General features: G+C 32.1%; 1 protein-coding gene across 2 annotated transcripts in view; it reads right to left on the reverse strand.

The window, feature by feature from the left end:
* Window positions 1–1,985: 1,985 nt before the first annotated feature.
* LOC118200859 (mpv17-like protein) overlaps window positions 1,986–21,285 on the reverse strand; it is a 56,523-nt gene continuing 37,223 nt past the window's right edge. The window contains exons 3-4 of one of the 2 annotated variants that reach the window (XR_004760157.2): window positions 5,196–5,451; window positions 1,986–2,279 (exon numbers count right to left, since the gene is read on the reverse strand). Coding sequence is in view for 1 of the 2 variants with exons in the window: in XM_035372840.2 (XP_035228731.1) it covers window positions 2,235–2,279; window positions 5,320–5,451 (177 nt within the window). In the remaining variant the exon portion in view is untranslated. The remainder of the gene's footprint in view (window positions 2,280–5,195; window positions 5,452–21,285) is intronic. The other variant, XM_035372840.2, reaches the window with a different exon arrangement.

The following is a 21,285-nucleotide window of genomic DNA, read 5'->3' on the forward strand; positions in this document are numbered from 1 at the left end:
GATCTTCAACCGCGTAGCTGAATGCGTATGCGAAATGTCTATTGTAATTGGTCAAATTTTATAAATCTCAAAGTTTCCATAACAATAAGAAAATACGGGAAGCTCGCAGTTGGTTGAAATCTACAAAGTTAGACAGAATTTTAGCGCGCTTTTATAAAGATTGATGTCGAGCTATTGTGTGTGTCTCAGGGACTTTGTTATTGAAAGCTACTAAAGTAGATTACGACTACTGGTTTCTTCAGAATAAATGCAGCTCGAATTGCAATATTAAAAATTAAGACAGATTTCAAATCATTGGGAAGAAATTTGGACAAAAGTTGGTCTCACTATGTAACATATTAAATCAATTTTAAACAGTAAACTGTATTATTAATTGTACTATTATATGTGGAATCATTGATATCTGAACATAAAGGTTTGGATTTGTATGATTTTATTTTGAAAAAGAAATTGTATTGATTGCAACTAAAACGCATAACAATGATGAAGATTCCAGAGTCATGATCTCGAGACATTATATTCTACTAATTTTATATCTCCCTCAAAAAAAGACTGCATTAGCTGCAATTAAAACGCGTTAACAATGATGATTATACCAGAATTATGATCTTAAGACATTATACCCTATGGATTCTTTAAACAAACAAAAAGGAAAGTTTGTATGGACTGCAACTAAAACACGTAACTATATGATGGCGATTCCAGAGTTATGGTCTCTAGCTATTATATTCTACTAATTTTGTAGTTTTCAAAATTTAAATTTAAAGGGAAAAAAAAGTATAAGTGTTTTTGCCATAATTCCATTTCACATTTTGAAAAATAAATTGCTTAAAATTTACAATATATGAATTTCCCAAGTCTTAACAGTTATGCGTTAGTGGCCTTTATAACTTGCAGTTACAATTAACGATCTGTATTGTTATTATTGAATTCTAAGAAATAATTAAAAATGAAATTTATAAATTTGAGCTTTGTGATCGTAACCATTGAGATATTGTGATTCCGATCAATTTTAATTAATCGTCAATGATATGTAAAATAACAAAATATTCATGAAAATCTCCATATTAAGTTAAACATTGAAATAAATGCAATCTGTAACGTAAAATTTCATCTGGGAGAGGTAACGCTTTTTTTTTTTTTTTTTTTTTTTTTTGGACATATTTTAAAACACGCGACGAATTCCTTATAAAATTCTTTTGAGAAAGGTAACTTAGCTCGGATTTTCACAAAAGCATCTATATTCAGGTTAGGTTATGTTAGGTTATTTGAATATTGAAAAGCACACGAGGGACGGCTATTTGCCTAAGGGAAGGAATAAATTCGTGGAGAACGTTTTAAGGGAAGTGGCTGATGGGAAACACACATGGGGAAAATCCCGCAGCCAGCCCATTTGCCAAGAATCGAACTCGGGTAGTGGAAAGAATATCATTTTAATTATGGCGTTACTAACTGAAACTAAAGGTCGATCTGCGTGATCCTAAATAATCATATACTTCAGAAACATAAAACAAATGAAGTTTGAATTTTTTTGCGTCATTACTGCAACTACAAGGACAAAAGTGTTTGGAGATAGTAGTGAAAATGTTTCAGTTTGGAACTAATAATATTTCGATATATATTTGACCAAAAAGTTGGTTTTTAAGAAAAAATTATGTTAACATTGCTTTCAATTTTCATGTCAATAATATTACTACTAAGTCGCACAGCCAGTAAAGTGGTTAGTAATCCTGACTTCGAATTCCAGAAAAAGCATGGTTATAACTGTCCGTCATGGCCACCACGTCCGACCCTTATAGAGGCGCAAGGCTAATGAAAAAAATGTTAGTAGGAAAAGATCCTAAAAAAAGGAAGAAACACAATGGATTATCTAATGTCAATCAAACATGAGTGAGAGGAGGAAATTTCCAGAATGGGTTTTAAAAAATCTCTATGAGTACTCAGTGTTAGCATGATAGATGCAAATAAGCAAATCGACACTTACGATTAGTGAATAAACTTTATGAAATAATCACATAAAATATCACCAATCTAGATACTTTAAATACGTGTAACATCAAGTTCTCACGCTCTTCCCAAATATGAAAAATACGGTATTGTTCAAAGTCAAACTGATTATTTACACCTTCCTAGATCTTACAAAAAGCTCTGTAGACCAGAGTTCTGTACGCAACGAAATGGTATTTACTGGATATAAATATTTCTTCTTATGTCCATCTTCTTTTTTTCAGTATTCATCTCTTCTCTTCAGACTTTACCTCAGATGATTCATCCATAAACTATAAAATAAAACAAAAAATCTTTAAAAGTGCTTTGAAAGTTGAAACACAGAAAGATATGAAAATAGTCATTAATAAGCGCTTTTATATAACTGTGATTTTTAAACTTTGTTGGCTCAGGAAGCCATGATACCTTATTTTCCCCCCTCTGTGAAGCCCCTAAAATTCTAATTTTTTTTAGAGTTCATTTTCGCACTAGTTTTGGAAAGGTAAATACTAAGTATTGAAAGTATAACAATGCCATGTTCATTCTCCGTGAAAAACGACAAGAAAACCATTATTTGATTACTATTTTACTTATAAAAACAGATTTGTGTTACATTATTTAGGTAACAATATGAGTACAAATAAGAATATTATTTAATAACTGTATAATTATTTTAAACTGATAGTTTTGTGGTCTATATGGAATTCAAAATTTCTTTTAAATTTTCATTTTGACTTAAGGAACTCTTACAGAAGCTGCTGGAAACGTTAGCATTCCACAGAACACAGACTTATTTTGAGGACCTATGATTTAAACTGTACATTAATTACATGAGAATAGAACGCAACTGTACAAGTAAATTATGCAGATTTTTCCTTTGTTATCACAGTTAAAAACAGTACATAAAAATTTAATGAAATCTAAATATTAATTTAAAGTTTAAGACTACAGTTGTTTCTGAATATAAGTTTATGGTAATGTTTTTTGATAGCTTTAAAATTTAATATTATCAGCTCTATCAAATGACTTTGACATATTCTAGCAACTAATTGATTTATTTTCTAGGAGTTATTTAATTATTCCAAACTGTAATTCATGCTAACACTCATTGGATATGCTATAGCTAGATTTTAAACGCTTTAATTTTAGAATTAAATAATATTTCAAGGGGAAGTCACTATTTTTATTAACAATCCAAAATTTAAATTATGATGTACAGAATTTTTTTACTTTGAAAGCTGCGAAATTTTGTAATTATTCGTATTTAACAGAATAATTCTACTCATTAAAAAGTTGGTTTATTTGGTTATGGCAAAGCATGCAAGGAATATCTGCCAAAGAGAAGGAATGCCATCGTGGATGACTTTCTAAGAAAAAATGGCTCGTATGCATATTACACATGTGAAAAACCTCCGTGCAGCCAGCCCGTTTGCCGAAATTCGAGCTCCGGACTGAACTACCAGTGTTCAGCGACTTTCGCTCGGCCGCTGGTGGGCCTTCCGTTTTAAAGAAAACAGGCTCTTGTAAACTACTGTTTTCATGTTTAAATCAATGCCATTTGAGATTAAGATTTTCTAAGTTTGGAAGTCCAGATTGGAGTATTTCCTTTAAATTTATTACATAGACGGATTCTTATGGCCTTTGCTATTCTGAAAGGAATTAAAAAATCTTTCTTCCCAGCAATATTACCACAAGCATGTTGAAAAAATTATATATAAATTAGTTTAGTATTTTCTGCAACAATAACTTTTTGATTACTCTGCCAATTTATTATTAAATTTAAACAAATCATTCAGTTATATAGTGATTTCAAAAAAATTACTTTAAAATTAAGTAAATGAACATGTAAATTATTTTCTGCAACTATAATTTTCTTTAGCATCTTTAAATAAACCACGATATTCTGTATGCGACACAAATAAATTAGTAAAATTTAAAATTAAGTAAATAAAATCTATGTTATTTTACTATTCATTAAGTAATAATTCAATAATAGTCAAATCAATGTTATCTAGCAGACACTTATTGGCTGTTAGATAAGATTTCTTTCAGTTGCAAAACTTATTTTCTAGAAATTATATCATAATTCCACTTTTATCTAAATAAATATTCATATGCGAACCGTAACATACTCATAAAATTATATTACGACATGATGAACTATGTATTTAATCACTGATAAAATTGCTGTTAGAGTGATAACTAGGTATATTTACTAACATTAAAATTTTCGACTCACTGCCAACATAACGCAGTTAAAATAATTTTAAAAAGGGGAAGTAGTTTTTTTAAAAAATGCAATGATATGTAAATTTTTGTACATGAATGATTTATTAATTTATATGCTCAGCATAAAAATAACTAACGTGTCTCGAGCAAACGCGCAACTTAAAAAAAGGCATCTTTGTTCTGGGTTTTTTATTGTTATTTTCAAGCTCACGTACTTGCAGAGAGATTATTGAAAAGTTATGCATATTATTAAAAAATTAGTATTTAAAAAAAAAAAGCGCTATTAATGCTTTAAATACTGAAAAGAAGCATCAATAATCGAACAAGAAACTAAAATTATTATTGGCAGTGCTGTTAATTGGACAGATATTGGTAAATATTCTGCGGATAATTTACAAGGTAAAAAATTTCGTATGATTTATCAGAATGAATGTTTTTCCAACGAAATGGAAATTTTATACTTATGAATAAACAACGTGAAAAGAAAAGTCTCTGTCGGCTGCAACATTTCTTAAATAGTTAGGCCTGATCAATAACTTACTTGCCGAATCAAATTTAGCTACTTAAAAGAACTTCTAAACTATAACACCGCAAATTATACACGATCCCCCCCTCCAAACACACACACGATAATGATGTCCATATTTGAGTCAAACCAGAAAAATGTTTTTACTTTGTCATATGAATGTCTATGCTATTTTCCTATATGTCAGCTCATAAACTGACTTCCTTCGATAAGCTACGATTACCCACCAGACAAATTACATAAAAGTAAACAAAATATTCTCTTCACATATTTCTATAATCATGCGTAAAGGATTTAACTCGGTTCTTGATGCTAATGTTTGTCCACTTTCTATTAAAGTTTATTTAACGTGTACATTTATAGTGTGTTAAAATACTGGAAATTCATCGAATAATGCGGTGAAATAATCCTCGCTTAGGACAGACCTAGCTGAAACCATTAATCATACCGTTACCTCTCAGAAACAGCGATAATTTTCCATCTGAGTAGTTGGTTACAGTTAATATTTATGGCTCAGGTGAGCTTTAAATGGGTTAGATGATGTAACAGCATCAAAGTTTCGTGGTCAGAGACCGCACCTCTTGTCTTTTGACGAGGCAGAGGACGTTGACCCAGACGAAGGAGGCGACCCCCACGAAAGCCACACGGGTGTACGGGGGGAGAAAAGCGAAGTTGATAGCTTGAGCCGGAAGCCAGAAGCAGCAACTCATCTGGAAAAGTCATGGACATAAATTAGATTGTAACAAAGATTAGATAGAAATAATGCTACAATTATTTGTTGCAAATGTTAAAAAGTGTAATCATTGATAATATTGCAAATGTTAAAAAATAATAATAAAACAACAGTGACAAAAAAATTAAACTAAATAATTTTTAATAATTCACACGAAACAGCAATTTATATTAGTAGCATTTGAATGAAACTCGTTTTATAGTTGTACAAATAAACTGTAAAATATTTTTTTTTAAATACACCAGTATCATTTGTGTACCGTAAGAAAACATTCGCAATCAGTCATAAAACAAACTTTCTTAAATGTTCCATGATACGAAAATTAGATCTTCGGGCGTAACTTTTTTTTGCCTTAAATGCAGTACTTTTACTTGCAATATTGGATTACTGGATTACTGGATAGTTTATACTGGATAGTTTATAATTACTGGATAGTTTATAAGGTATTTTCTCTCTCCTTTATGCATGCCTTCGTGGTGTAACGGTAGCACACTCGACGCGTATTCGAGAGGTCCAAGTCCCGGCGAGGGTATTGCACATTCATTTTTCACTTCTCCTGCTTCAAAATAACCAAATGAGTCTACAAACTTATATCAGATGTTCATCGTTCTTATGCTTGTGATTATTGACATCCGATCTACAACCTTCCATACTAATTTCTCCAGTCAATCGTGTTATTGCACACATTACTTTCAGTACAAATCTATTCAAAATGCATATAAAAGATAGTCTTTGCTTTATTAACCAAATGAGGCAACGTTGCCAAACAATATTGTAATTCTCGCGTGAATTAATTCGTAATGATTTGATTTCTATCATCCATTTTCCATGCACTTCTTCTCATCCATACTAAGGGTTTTATCATCAGTTTCATTATTACCAATATGATCGGTATTTAAAAAAGTTAAGTAACAAAAATTTTAATTTTAAATAAATCTGAAAAGATTCAGATTTTAGTATCGACAGGAGGGGTTTCTTAGGGTTTTTTATGCTCTTGCTGAGCTCGCAGTTTACTGATCTGTTCCTGGATTCGTGCCAGTTAACACAACTTTTTTGTTTTACTTTTTATTATTAAAGATTGTTTTCTTTGTCCTAACGTGGCGTAACGTTCAACAGTAAAATCACAACATTTTTTAAAATACGGCATTTTTAGAATTCACGATAAAGTTTTGCCGTACATTTTTCTACTCAAGTCTCTTCTCATATCAGCGTTTGGATTTCTTAATAAGATAACCTACACAATATTTTTTGACTTTTGAACATTATTATTAAACATCACTTTCTTCACACTTACGCCACATAAAATTACCCAGTGAAATCAGAAAATGTTTAAAAGCAGCCTGTGTTTAGAATTCCGGATACAGTGTTAGTGGTGCCATTATTATTATTATTATTATTTTTTACAGTCCCCAGTTCAGTTTTCTTATCAAGACCATTTACAACTTTTTGGTCTGTTTGTTATTAACGTTTTGTCTTTTTAACTTTATTTATAATGCATCACTTTCTTCGTACTTAGGTTACATAAAATGCCATAGCAAAATCAAAAAATAGTTAAAAAGAGCACATTTTTAGATTTTTTGTTTGTTTTTTTGTTTGTTAAGACAATTCCGACTTCCACAAAGTATACCACGATAATAATTCACATTGAATAGACATGACACTAACAAAACAAATAAACAAATGTACAATAGCACTGCAAAGGGGGAAAATTATAAAAGAAAATAAAATAAAAAGTGAGAAAATAAAGAGAACTCAATAATCCAAATTGAAAATGAAATTCCGAAAAGCAGAAATTATCTCTTTTGTTTGTAAAGTTCAGAAAAAATTCGTGGTCAAGCTACAGAGAGGTATTTCAAAGTTGCCTGAAGTATCCCTCATAGTAATAAGTATTGAATACACTTTTTAATGTTAAATATATTATTTTTGTAAAAATAATATATAGCAATAATACTTAGTAGCTACATCCTTTTATTTAAAGTGAAAATCGAGACCAATAGCACCTCCAGTGCTAAAAATAAAAAAGTATGTTTTGGGATTTTCAATAGTAACCGCTGGTAATATTGGAAAAACAAAAAAATGCCGTTGAGCAGCGTTTTTTAACGGCAACAGCGATACTGCTTCTTTTCTTTATTATCGATAATTGCAAAAAATCGATAATTTTATCGATTTTTCGTCTGGATATCATCTTTAATCAGTAGTACAATTTGAATTTACCATCCAATCTACCATTTGAATTATAATCAGTGACACCCTCATATCTCTCAACATCAGCGGTTCTTAAATACTTTTAAATTCTTAGAGCAATGTTTTATACTATTTGTGAATCTTTATTAAAATAAATGTTTTTAAGCTCACAGCACAGTTCAAAAACACAGTCTTCTGGAATCACTATCTTAATAGTTATAGTTTAATAATAATAATAAAAAAAAAACTTGTTAGAAATTCTCCTACAAATTGTTCAGGTCAAAGCCAGGAGGTTCAAAATTCATATTTTGTTTGAAATTTAATTCACGGAGATTATAATAAGTATAATAAGTACGTATATAATATTATTTCCATTTCATTCTTGAGATTTCATAATGCCTGCGAGGGCCAAAGTTCTGCGTTGATTAATAATTTAAATGATTGCGGCCCATCAGTCTCTCAGTCGTTTGAAAGAACTTATACCTCTTCTATAATGAAAGTTAATTATTGACTTTTACCCAAGTTTCGATGCTCAGCACGTCCATCTCCTGCAGTCCCCTGAGGGAATGGTTTACAAAAAAAAAAGGCTAGAACAGCAAGATATTCTTTCAGAGTATGCTTTGCTGTGAAGAAACTGCTGCATTTTTAAAGCTACCCTGAATAGTTTCTTTTCATGAATTTTGCAGCCATTCAGATGGTATTCCCAACAAATTAAATTTTTGTAAAAGCTAATATGAAAAACAGGGCTCTTTCGAATATGTTACGCTAAAAAATAATGGGAAAGGATATGCAAGTGTCATTATAAACATTGGCAAGTTTTATCTTATTTCTATTCATGAGAATTGGTGATGGCAAGAATTGGTGATATTCGATTCGTACTATTACACCAATAACTGTATTGTAATGAAGCTTATATAACAGTGAGTATTTTATTAGGCTAGTCTTTAGAAATATTGAAATGTTGGTATGTGATCATTTTCGAGTTGCAAGTGACTCAAAAGAGAGATTTAATGTAAGGATTACATAGTTCAGCTTTTCTTCTTGAAAAGATGTAAGGGAAATACACCTATTCAAATTATAAAATTAATTCAGACTATGAAAAATTACTGCATTCCCTCGTGCGTCTCCTTAAGTGTAATTGGTTAGCATCTCAAATTTGCAACTGGAAGATACAGGTGTAAGAGAGTAGTACATAAAATTTCACCATATGTTGTAGAAGTACTAATAGAACAGCTCTACTCCAGTTTTATGAAGAACACTCTAGGGAGAAGAGCGGCTCGCGGGTCTTCCACCCCTCTTCCCTAACCACCAACCATTCGAGAACATTTTCAGCTCGCCGTGTATTTGGAGGGCCCCTTTGCCGCACAGACACTATACACTTACAATAATCTATGCAATCTCCGGGACGCGTAATGGCAAACCGCACATTGAATTGGTCAATGTTAACGAATTTCGGTTAATGCGCATGCTCAGTGGTGTACCATTGGCGTGGGAGGAAATACTGGCGACTAAGAGGGGCAACCCTACACAAGCCTGTTAGTCATGTTGGTTTTACTGTTTTACAATTGCAGTACTACGGAAATTTGTGTGCTTATTGCATGTGCTTCTGTTTCATTTCGTTCTGTTTTATTTTGTTCTTAAACATTTAATTTAACATCGGTTATTTGACTTTAATTCAGTAATTTAAACTGGATTTATTCCTTAATTATTGACAGTACATATGAAAGGAACGTATAGTAAATGCTCAATTGAAGTATAACCAATAAGCATTCAGCTAATATATCTTGTAATGTTTCCTGTTTTGTAATCCTTCTTAAATGAAAATGTGCGTAGTTTACAATCGATAATTATAATCAAAGTAATGAAGCAACTTACAACCTAACAAATTTTAAAACCCCGAACTATTTACGCGTAGATAACACAATATCAACCATATACCATGTTTATCGTCTTTTAAAATTGTGCCAAATTCTATTCTGGGCATGTGTAGCTAGCGAAATTCGTTTAACATTGATCAACTCAATGTGCGGTTTGCCATTACGCCTCCGGGACTCGATCCCGAATCCATTGTTACAGCAATCACCGCCACTAACGACTGAAGTAATTAAGTGGTGCAACTGGAAGATACGTGGGTCGAATCTAAGGCCAGGGTACAAGTTATTTTCTTATGTTTTCTGGCTCCAAAAAATACAAAAAAGATCTCTACAGTAGAACCCAGATTAAAATGTGGTGAATAATAGGTCGTTACTACCTACCTTTTGCCAGACGTTCTTTCAAAGGGAAAATATGAGGAATTTTCGCGTAATTCCCATGCGTACTGTCGTGGTGCAAATGGCTAGTATGCCCAGCTAGTAATTAGAAGACCAGTGGTTCGAATCCCGACAAAAATACATTTAATTTTCTCACCCTTCCTGGCACCGAAAAACATATAAAATTATCTCTACAAAATATAATCCTAGATTTTTATTTATTAAAGAAAGTTGCTTCAAAATGCGGTCTATATCTAGCCTCACTCCTGTTACTATTGCAGTGGAACTACTTATCAGTGGACGTTTATCTGGTTCTAATCTTTTGAATAAGGATTTGAAACACTGCAAGGCTTTTAAAACATTAGTGCCGGATGTAATCAAGGTAAACGTTTCCAAAAACTTTTGCAAAGGGGACATACTGGGATTCTGTAATTATAATTCTTGCTAGTGTTGGCTACCCTAATGTAGAATTGCATTCACATAACAACGAGTTATCATCTAATAGCTGCAATAATTACGGAAACAATAAACTAAACAAATAGCTACAGTTTATTTATCCACAATTTAAGAGTAACAAATTAAATATGAATACAATAATAAAATATGCAATATAATAATAAAATATGCAATAATGAGTATATTAATGAAATACATATCTGTTCCTTGAGGATTACAAATAGCTAAACATGAATGCTCTAAACGTTCCAAAGTCATTTTTAACTATACAATGACGTAGACTCTTTCTAACAAGCAATTACCACAATGAATTTAGATCTTACTAAAGCCACTCTTCATTCATTTCTACGCTTACTTTAAATGCGACAACGCTTGTCTGAGAGAGAAGATCCTTCGTCGAGGAATTTTTAAGAGAAACTGGTTCTTGTTAACCTAATTCCCATGTAGTCACCCCATTCCCTTGGATATGAGCCCGGGGCGAACTACCAACGGTCCGTGATTTTAATCAACCTGGACAAATTTCTTTATGACAATTAGAGTGCAGTTCTTGTGGATTATCAATTAACGGTTATGTTATGGCTAAACAGAAAAATAAAACGTAAAATATTGTTGCGAAATCCTCAGCTACAGAAGGCCAGAGTGACTGGGCTCCGTTCCCTGACAGTCGTGGGACTGTCTTACACAGATTAAAGCCTAGACATCCGGATATTTATTTGCGCTAAATCAAAAAAAAAAAAAAAAATGTTTTACATGGGCACACAGAGCCGTTTTTCTTTACAGAGTTAAGAGTTACATTTTTCTGTTTTGGTCATAATGATACTTCTTGACATGACATGCATAACACTTCAGACTAACTTTATAATTTTACATGCTAATATTTCAGAAACACTTGGTAAATTGTAGAACATTGGAGACTTTTTACAGCACATGACACATTTGATACATTTTACAACACTTTTTTACAACACATGATGCATGATTATATATACTTAATTGAATCAAACAGGATATGATTCACAATGCTAATGAGTAAAAGGTGTTACCTGCTTTAAAGTAGCTGTAATCTTTCTGCATGCTAACATGGAGATTGACACTCGTTAATTTGACTCGAGTTTACAAAACTTGCTGCATAATAGAACCTTTGATACTTTTTAGAACGCTTGACACATTTGATACATTTAACAACACATTTTATAACGCATGATGCTTGATAATATATACTAAATTGAAACAAACAGAGTATAATTCACAGTACAAATGAGTAAAGGGTTTCACATGTCTTAAAGTAACTGTATTCTTTCTACATGCTAACAATGAGACATTTCAATGTACACTGACTTGCATCTTACTGGCACTCGTTAATTGACTCTATTTTATAAAACTTGGTACATATTATGTATGACCTTTGATACTTTTTACAATATTTGCCACATTTGATACTTTTAACAACACATGATGCTTGATTATATTTACTTAATTGAAACAATCATAATATGATTCACGATGCGTGTGTGTGTGTGTGATTATGGCAAAGCCTCGAGGGCTATGTGCCTAAGGGGAGGGATGCCTTCGTAGAGGACTTTCTAAGGGAAACTGGCTCGTATACAAGCTACACATGGGGAAAACCACGAAAACGCCCATGCAGCCAGCCCGTTCGCGGGATTCGAACCTCGGACCGAACTACCAGTGTTCAGCGACTTTACCGCTCGGCCGCTGGTGGGCTCGATTCACGATGCAAATGAGTAAAGTGTGTTACATGCCTTAAAGTAACTGTAATCTTTTTATATACTAACATGGAGATATTTCCAAATACGCAGACATGCATCTTAATGACACTCATTAATTTGACTCGTTTTTACAAAACTTAGTACATATACTTGGTATCTTTGATACTTTTTACAATACATGACGTTTGATACATTTAACAAAACATTTTACAACACATGATGCTTTATTATATATACTTAATTGAAACAAAACAGAGTATGATTCACGGTACATATGAAGGGGGGAAAGTATAAACAAAAGAATCAAGCAATCAGTGTAATTTGAAGAACAGTAAAATATACTGTAAAAGTTTAGTGATTGTAAGTTTCATTTGCGAGGCTGCAATTATTAATATTGTTAGGGAATTACCTTGTTTTAGATTCCAATTTAATTTTAATTTTAATTTTGATTGCTTTCAGTCTAATTTACTTCAACCCAGCAGATATAGCGCAGGACAGGTTTAATTTTTAATTTTGATTTGGTTTTTGTACATATTACCATGTTTTTCTATGTATATGTATATATTATATATGTGTGTGAATACATTTAGAAAACATGAAAGTACCCGGTATCCGATTCCTGTGAAATTCGTCTTTACACAGAATCAGCATGTATTGTCAATAGATGTTTTGAAATAATTACTAGAAAAATACCTTTTTTTATATTTATAAAATGGGTCTTCTTATAACTTCCATTAGCAAATTAATTTTCACATTAAAAGTTCATATTAGAAAGTAATATAAACAAAAAAAAATCTGAACTTAAAATACAAATTGAAAATAATCTTTAATATCAACGAAATTGGTTCAATTAAGCATAAAAACTAAAAAATGAAATTAAAAAGATGGTGCCAAAACCAATAATTTGTTTTGACGCATTTGATAAGTAATTAAGCATAAGATTGATTAGTAATAGCACAGAAAGGAAACAAAGGGAAAAAACCAACAACCTGTAAAGAAATAAGAAAAAAGTAATCAAAAGATAATCCACTTTCATGCCTTTATGCATCGAGAACTATTTTTGTTATAACTTCTTTGCTTACCTTCTCGTGTTTATGTCATCAGTTCTTTTAGTTAATTTGCAATCAGTATTTGCTTTTACAGGCCGCTCCTTCTCAAAATTTCAATTATTTAAGCATCGATAGTTTATGACATGAGTTCTTCTCTTTTAATCATTTTGATTAAGGTTTAAAAAATTTCTTCGCAATATTATAATACTCGGCAATCTTCTGAAAGTATTAACAGTAATTAATTTGCAGTTTCATTTCCTTGGACTGCTCGTACTTTCATCGTCGAAGATTTTTTTTTTTTCCTTCCAGGCATAAAGTTCACGGTTTAGTTATTGTTTCGGTTTGAATAGACACTTTCCTCTGCCTTTGAATGGCAACGCGAAAATCAGTAAAAGCGCCCTCGTTTTGAGAACGCTAAGTAGCAATACCGTGAAATTGAAGTTTTGATTTATTTTGATGCAGACTGAATATTGATGATGAGACGTTAGATTCGCTATTAGATGTATTTTTTGTGATGTTCCAATAAATTCCTTTTAAAACTGGATTGAGTGTTGATTTTAGATAGGAACACTACATGTAGAATTTTAGATGCGGAATTTAGATTCATCGTAAAACTTCGGAGATACGCCGCACCGTTACTGTTCAGTTATTAAACATTTTTATCTATTCAGAATGGGGAAATTTATTGCACTTGTTACTAGTATTACTTGTTAAAAACTGATGATGTGAAAAAAGAAAGTTCAAATTTCACATTAAAGCATGAGTTTTTAGATCCAAAGAGGTAGAATCCGTAAAATTTCTTTTATTTATAAATGTTGGTTTGTCTTTCATTCTTTTAAATTTTCATCGGTTGAAGCTCGTTAGTAAACTTCTTCAGCTAAAATCATAAACTTCGGAATGACAGCCCGCACCACATTGAGCGAAACACCATGTTGATATGATGAATTAGATTTGCATTTATTGTCTTTAATGTAACTTCACCTTTCTTTAAATAGGAAATAAATTCAATGGAAAGTTACGCTTTTGTTAGTGAGCATTTTTCCTTTATGTCGATAATTTCAGTAAATACTTTCAGAATTTCATAAGTCTACAGACAATTTGAACTCGTCATATAATTCACTTAAGTAGTATGCTATGCAACATAAAATCCACTTAACTCAACAGTGTTGCTTGGTATGCTTTTTTTCTTCTTCTTGAATATCATGCACACCTCATTATTCTCCCCCCCCCCAAAAAAAATCTCACTTTTACATTCACTCACTTCGATTCCTCCCTCCCTTCTCCCCCCAAAAAAACGTCAATCATCCTGCATATAATATATGATATCCAAAGCTGGGCAAAATGTAATTGCAATTACAATTACAATTATATTACAATAGTAATTGGAGCATGTAACTGCAATTAAATGTAATTGCTTTCCAATTAAATCTAATTACAAAATAATAGTATAAATTACAAATAAATAAATAATAATATAATAGTAATAAATTACAAAAACTATTATTACTACTGTTAGACTACTATTAAATTATATTGTAATTAAATTACATTATTATTACAAAAAAGTTGTGTAATCTAATAATACTTACCTAGTAACTGTGGAAACTGTATTTATGTTAATCTGTATCTGTGGAATCTAATGAAGTACAATATAGCTGCAATCACACCGTAATTGTGATTACAAAATAATTGTATAATAATAATTAGAATGCAATTTGAATTACGTTATAATTTCAAAACGTTGTCTAATCTAGTTACAGTTACATAGTAACTGGGAAATCTAATTGCAAGCACAACCACATTGTAATTATGATTACAAAATATTTGTATAATATAATTACACTGTAATTTATATTACATATTACATTACAATTTTGCATTAGTTACAAAGTTGTGCAATCTAATTACAATTACCTAGTAACTGTGGAATTTAGTTACAAGTACACTATAGCTTCAATCACACTGTAAGTGCAATTGCAAAATAATTGCAATACAATATAATTAGAATGCAATTTGAATAACGTAATAATTACAAAAAGTTCTCTAATCTAATTACAATTATATAGTAACTGTGAAATCTAATTACAAGTATAATGAGGCAGCAATCACACTCTAATTCTAATTACAATATTATTGTATAATGCAATTAAAATGTAATTTGAATTGCTTTGTAATTATAAAAAAGCTGTGTAATCTAATAACAATTATATAATAACTGTGGAATCTAATTTCAAGTACAATGTAATTGCAATTATACTGTAACTGTAATTATAAAATAATTTTATAGTATAATTATAGTTACAGTGCCGTAATCTAACTACAATTTATTTACAATGTAACAATGTAACTTAGTGCAGTTATGATAGTAACTGCAATTACAATGCAATCGTAACTATAATTGCAGCAGATAATTACATTTACGTAAGTAGGAATAACTGCTCTTGATAATTTCTGTTACATAGCCTCGTGGAATCGTGACCGTAATTGAAAATTATAGTAAATTATAATATATCCGAAATGATTCACCATTTTGGATAGTAAATTGTTAAATGATAAAAAGCGGTAATTACATCTTAAGAAAATTATTAGTATGTTCCATCTGGAATAATCCTGCTAACTTCTGGATGAACTGCAGCTTGTAACAGCAACATAAATTATTAATTAATCCATTGTTAAATACTACACATATTTTCTGTAAATTTCTAAAAGAAATATAGTTAACGCGAAATGTATTTATAGAATGGCTATTTTTCATATAAAACTAAATACACATAGCTTTGTTAAATAAATGTGTTTATTAATGATGTTCACCGGCAGATATTTGAGTTAGGTTAAAGGAAAGCAAAGAAAGATTTTACGCCTAAGGAATGAGATGCCTTTGTGAAGTATTTGTTAAAGAAACTTGTCTTTTTTATATTACACAGGAAATAGATCACGAAAATGTCATTTAGTCTTCTCGTGACTTTTTTTTTTTTTGGTTATTTTATTTATTTATTTATTTATTTATTATTACTTGCTCTCAGCCCTTAGGCGCTACGCGGAAAGGGACGGATGCCCCGTCGAGGTCTTTTTAAGGGAAACTGGCTCGTATCCATGTTACACATGGGAAAACCACGAACACATCCATTTTATTTGCAATTACACTGGAATTCTAGTTAATGTACGTATGCAGTATAATTGTAACTGCAGCTATAATTTCATTGTACGGGTAATTGCATTATTTGCAATATAATTTAATTAATTGTAATTGAATCAATTGCAATTACAACTACATTGTAGATGTACGATTTGTAATACAATTACAGTGCAACTGAATTATTTGTAATTGTATGACTTATAAATTACATTTACATTGCAATTACAAGTACGTTCTTGTTGTTGCTGTGACTTATCTCACTTGTCTGACAGTAACGTCAGAACAAGCCCACGAAATTTATCGTGTCAAGGAGTGCAAGATTGCGCCTGACTTTGACAATAGCCTTGAACATCATAGAGGTGACAGTACGACTTTGCTCAGCCGCTCCCAATTTTGATGGAGAGAGCCCCATGGGGACGGGTCCGACTGTCTCCCACCCCTCTTCTCCTACCATCAGCCTCTAGACAAGACTTCCGAATCGCCGCATATTTAGAGTGCCGCCACAGCTGCGCAGACACTGTATATTTACAAACATTCATACCTTCTCAGGGATTGGAACCCGGGCCCTTCGGTATGGCAGTCAGCGTCGCTAACCACTATCCGGGTTGAACGGCGTAATTACAAATATTAGTAATTGTAGTTACATGTAATTCAATTTTGAATCAGTTACATTGTAACTAAATTATGCCCAACTCTGATGACATCAAATAGATACTTATTACAGATATGATATAAATTTTGAAAAGCCGATAGTTAACTATTTCTAAAGTGGCATTAGAAAGGTATAAAAATAACATTTCTGCTTAGTTTTTTTTTTTTTTTTTTTTTTTTTCGCACAGCAACCAGATGCGTAATTACAACTATTAGTAATTGTAGTTACATGTAATTCAATTTTGAATCAGTTACATTGTAACTAAATTATGCCCAACTCTGATGACATCAAATAGATACTTATTACAGATATGATATAAATTTTGAAAAGCCGATAGTTAGCTATTTCTAAAGTGGCATTAGAAAGGTATAAAAATAACATTTCTGCTTAGTTTTTTTTTTTTTTTTTTTTTTTTTTCGCACAGCAACCAGATGCGTAATTACAACTATTAGTAATTGTAGTTACATGTAATTCAATATGTAATTCAATTTTGAATCAGTTACATTGTAACTAAATTATGCCCAACTCTGATGACATCAAATAGATACTTATTACAGATATGATATAAATTTTGAAAAGCCGATTGTTTTGGCCTCCTCGGTGATTGCGGTGATTTGTGCCCAGAGGGCGCACCGCACAAAAAGTGAGTTGCGTTACAGACCGTAAGGGAAGCGGACACGCCAAAATGTCGGGCGTATTACCGCTAATTGAGGTAATTTCATCGTATCTGTCAGGTGGCAGAAAACTAATATGATGTATCAATTCACATGCCAGGTGGCAGAATATGTCTATCATGTACATGCCAGGAGGCATAACGCTTGTAAACATGCCAGGTGGCATACGACTTGTAAATAAATTGTAAATAAATGTACAGTAAAATATCTTGGTGCAATAGATCAAGGAACAAGCATCAACAACTTTCTGATCATTTGGATACGTACATTTTTTTGGTGACACCGGACTTGATTTGTGGAGATGAAGAATGAACGAAGAAAATTAGTGAGTTCATGACTGAAAAGCCAGGATTTAACGCGAAGAAATTCGAGGTAGGCCCTTTTTCATTTTTCCAGTTTTGAATAGAATTGTTGAATAAAAATCTTGGTGATTATTATAGTTGATAGAATCTAATGGTAAAATGGAGGCTATGAATAAGGCAAAGAAGTTGCGTACGGTGACGCGTAGCTTAACTACTAAGTTGATGAGTAAAATAGATTCTGCATTGTTAGAAGAGGGTGAAACCGCGGATGAGAAATTAAAAGAATTACTCGAAATGTTACTTGAAAAATCGCAATTGTTGAAACAATACGATTCTGAGATTGAAAAACTTATAATTACGGAACAGGAGTTGGAAACAGAAGTAATTTCCGCGCAGGAATATCAGGAAAGAATTATAAGTTTTAAATGTAAAATTCAGGAAAAATTAAGAAAAAACGCGTGTAAAGTTGAATCTAGAAATTCTAGTGAGGAAACTATATCCCCGAAGTTGAAAACTTGTGAAGTTAATACTTTAAAATTGCCAAAATTAACGATTACAAAATATTACGGTGATCCTTGTTCTTGGCTTGAATTCTGGAATCAGTTTAGTAATTCCATTCACCAAAACGAAAGTCTCAGTTCGGTTGACAAGTTTTGTTATTTAAAATCGCTTTTGGGAGGTTTAGCTTTAAATGCTATTAGTGGATTAACATTTACTAGTGAAAACTATGCGGTGGCTGTTGATATACTAAAAAACCGTTTCGGCAGAGATGACCTGCTAATTAATGCGCATATGAATAAATTGTTGAGTTTAGAACCTGTAAAATATTCCGGAAATACGGCTTCTTTGAGGAAGCTTTATGACGATATAGAAATACAAATAAGGAATTTAAATTCTTTAAATGTTACTAGTGGTTCTTATGGACATTTATTATCCCCTATTTTGTTAAAGTTAATACCCGAGAATTTAACTCTAGAATTCACTAGGAAAAGAAGTGATAAACAAAATTTCGATGTTAATGAACTACTAACGTTCTTGAAAACTGAAGTGGAATGTAGGGAAACATCAATGATGTTAGCGCGTTCTAAGAATTTTGATGTAAATGAAACATCAATACGAAACAAAAGTTCCCATCAAGGTTATCAAAATAAATCTTACATGCATTCTAAAAGAAATTATTACAGTACGAATAAGCAAGGTGCTTCGGTATTAACTAGTCAAAGTGAAACTCCCTCTAAATACTTTCAAAATTCACATTTTAATCCAAATCGAAAGTTCTCTACCCCGCCTAAGAAAGAGAATCAAAATGTCAGCATATTTTGTTTATCTGCTTGTCATATGAATCATGATTGCGCACTTGATTTAAAGGCTCGCCGAAAGGCATTAATGGATCGAGGTTTATGTTTTATTTGCTTTTCGAAAGGGCATCCAAGGCGTTTCTGTGCTCATAAAGATGAAAAATGCAGACTGTGCAATGTCCAAGGTTTACATAATTCGTTAATATGTGACGCCGCATCGAAAGATTTAGAGACGGATACTTCCAATCAGACAAAACAAACGCCAATCCTTGAACCTTCTCTTTCGCTCTTATGTAATGAAAATAATAACAAAATTAAACCACCGACTTCCGTTCTTTTACAGACGTTTTCGGCAACAGTTAGGTGTAAAGGGGGCAACGAAAAGGAATTACGTTGTATGCTAGATTCAGGATCAACAAAGTCATTCATCTTACGAGAAGTGGTTGATTCACTGGGGTTGAAAATTATTAATAAAGAAGCGCTTATTATTTTCACATTTGGATGCAAAGATGCAAAAGAGCGCTTGTATGATACCGTAGAAATAGTATTGCAAAATGTAAACCATCCCAATAAAAAGATAAAAATTAACGCAATAGTCATTGATTCTATAACACTAGGGCAAGTAAAAGTTCCTTCTCGGTGGATACGAAAGATGGCGTTTGAGAAGGGAATAGAATTAGCAGATGCTGGTACGAGTGACGAAATTCAAGTATTAATAGGTTCGGATTATATTTGGGAAATTTTAGGAGAACGAAACGTGAAGATTTGTAAAAAATTAGTCGCAACAGAAAGCACTTTCGGTTTTGTGATTCAAGGCAAGGACGAAGGATTCAAGTGTAAGGACGCAAGAGTTAATCATATAACCGTTGTAAATGAGGACTTAGATTATGAAAGAGTTAAAAAATTATGGGAATTAGAAGCAATTGGGATAAGTTCGGATAAAGAAATATCTCTGTCAGATAAAGAAATTTTAGAGCCATTTGAACGAAATACAACTTACAAGAATAAAAGGTATGAAACTCGATTATTGTGGAAAGAGGGTGTTGAAGGTTTAAATAACAATTATGAAATCGCGAAACAGCGTTTACAATTTTTAAATAATAAATTTCAGAAAAATAGCGAGCTATATTTAAAATATAATGAGATAATTAATGAACACTTGAGAGATGGTATAGTGGAACGGGTAGATACGTATTTAAATAGTACTTTGAAAACGGGGTATTACATGCCTCATCACGCGGTAGTGCGCGAGCAGAAGGATTCTACAAAGGTTCGAATAGTTTTTGACGCTTCTTCTAAAAGTAAGGGAAATTTATCACTTAATGATTGTTTGGAAAGCGGACCTAATTTAAATCCTGATTTGCTAAAGATTATCATTAAATTCAGGGTACATTCAATTGCGTTTTGTGCCGACATTCAGCGTGCATATTTAGAGGTAGGCTTAGCTAAAGAAGATAGGGATTTTTTAAAGTTTTTGTGGATAAATGAGGAAGGGTCAAATCTCGATCACAGTAATTCCAACTTACAAGTTCTTCAACACAATCGAGTTCCTTTCGGGGTCAAGTGCTCACCTTATTTATTAACAGCTACAGTAAGACTGCATTTAAAAAAGTATGAAGATGCCTACGAAGAGGCATGCAGTATGTTAAAAGAGCTTTACGTAGATGATTTAATTTCTGGGACAGTCAATGTAGCAAAGGCCTTACATTTAAGCAAGGACATGATTTTCATTCTTAGCGAGGGCAGTATGAATTTACGTAGATGGGTTTCAAACTCACCTGAGCTGAATGAACTATGGAAACTTAATGGAATTGACTCTCGTGAAACATCTGAAGACTCTTTGGTACCGTTGAAAGTTTTAGGTCTTATCTGGGACAATGTCAATGATAATTTGAAAATAGATGTATCTCAGTTTGAGAAGTTACAAAATCTCAAAGTAACTAAACGCATCATTTTAGCAGCATGTGGTATGCTCTTTGATCCCTTAGGAATTATGAATCCATTTACTGTTCGAATTAAACTCTTAATGCAAACTATGTGGGAAAAGGGTATTCAATGGGACGAAAGTGTTCCCCTTGATACAG

Source organism: Stegodyphus dumicola, chromosome 8 (assembly GCF_044657685.1).
Source record: "Stegodyphus dumicola isolate Sdum_Otavi_A_Nest chromosome 8, ASM4465768v1".
NCBI lineage: Eukaryota > Metazoa > Arthropoda > Arachnida > Araneae > Eresidae > Stegodyphus > Stegodyphus dumicola.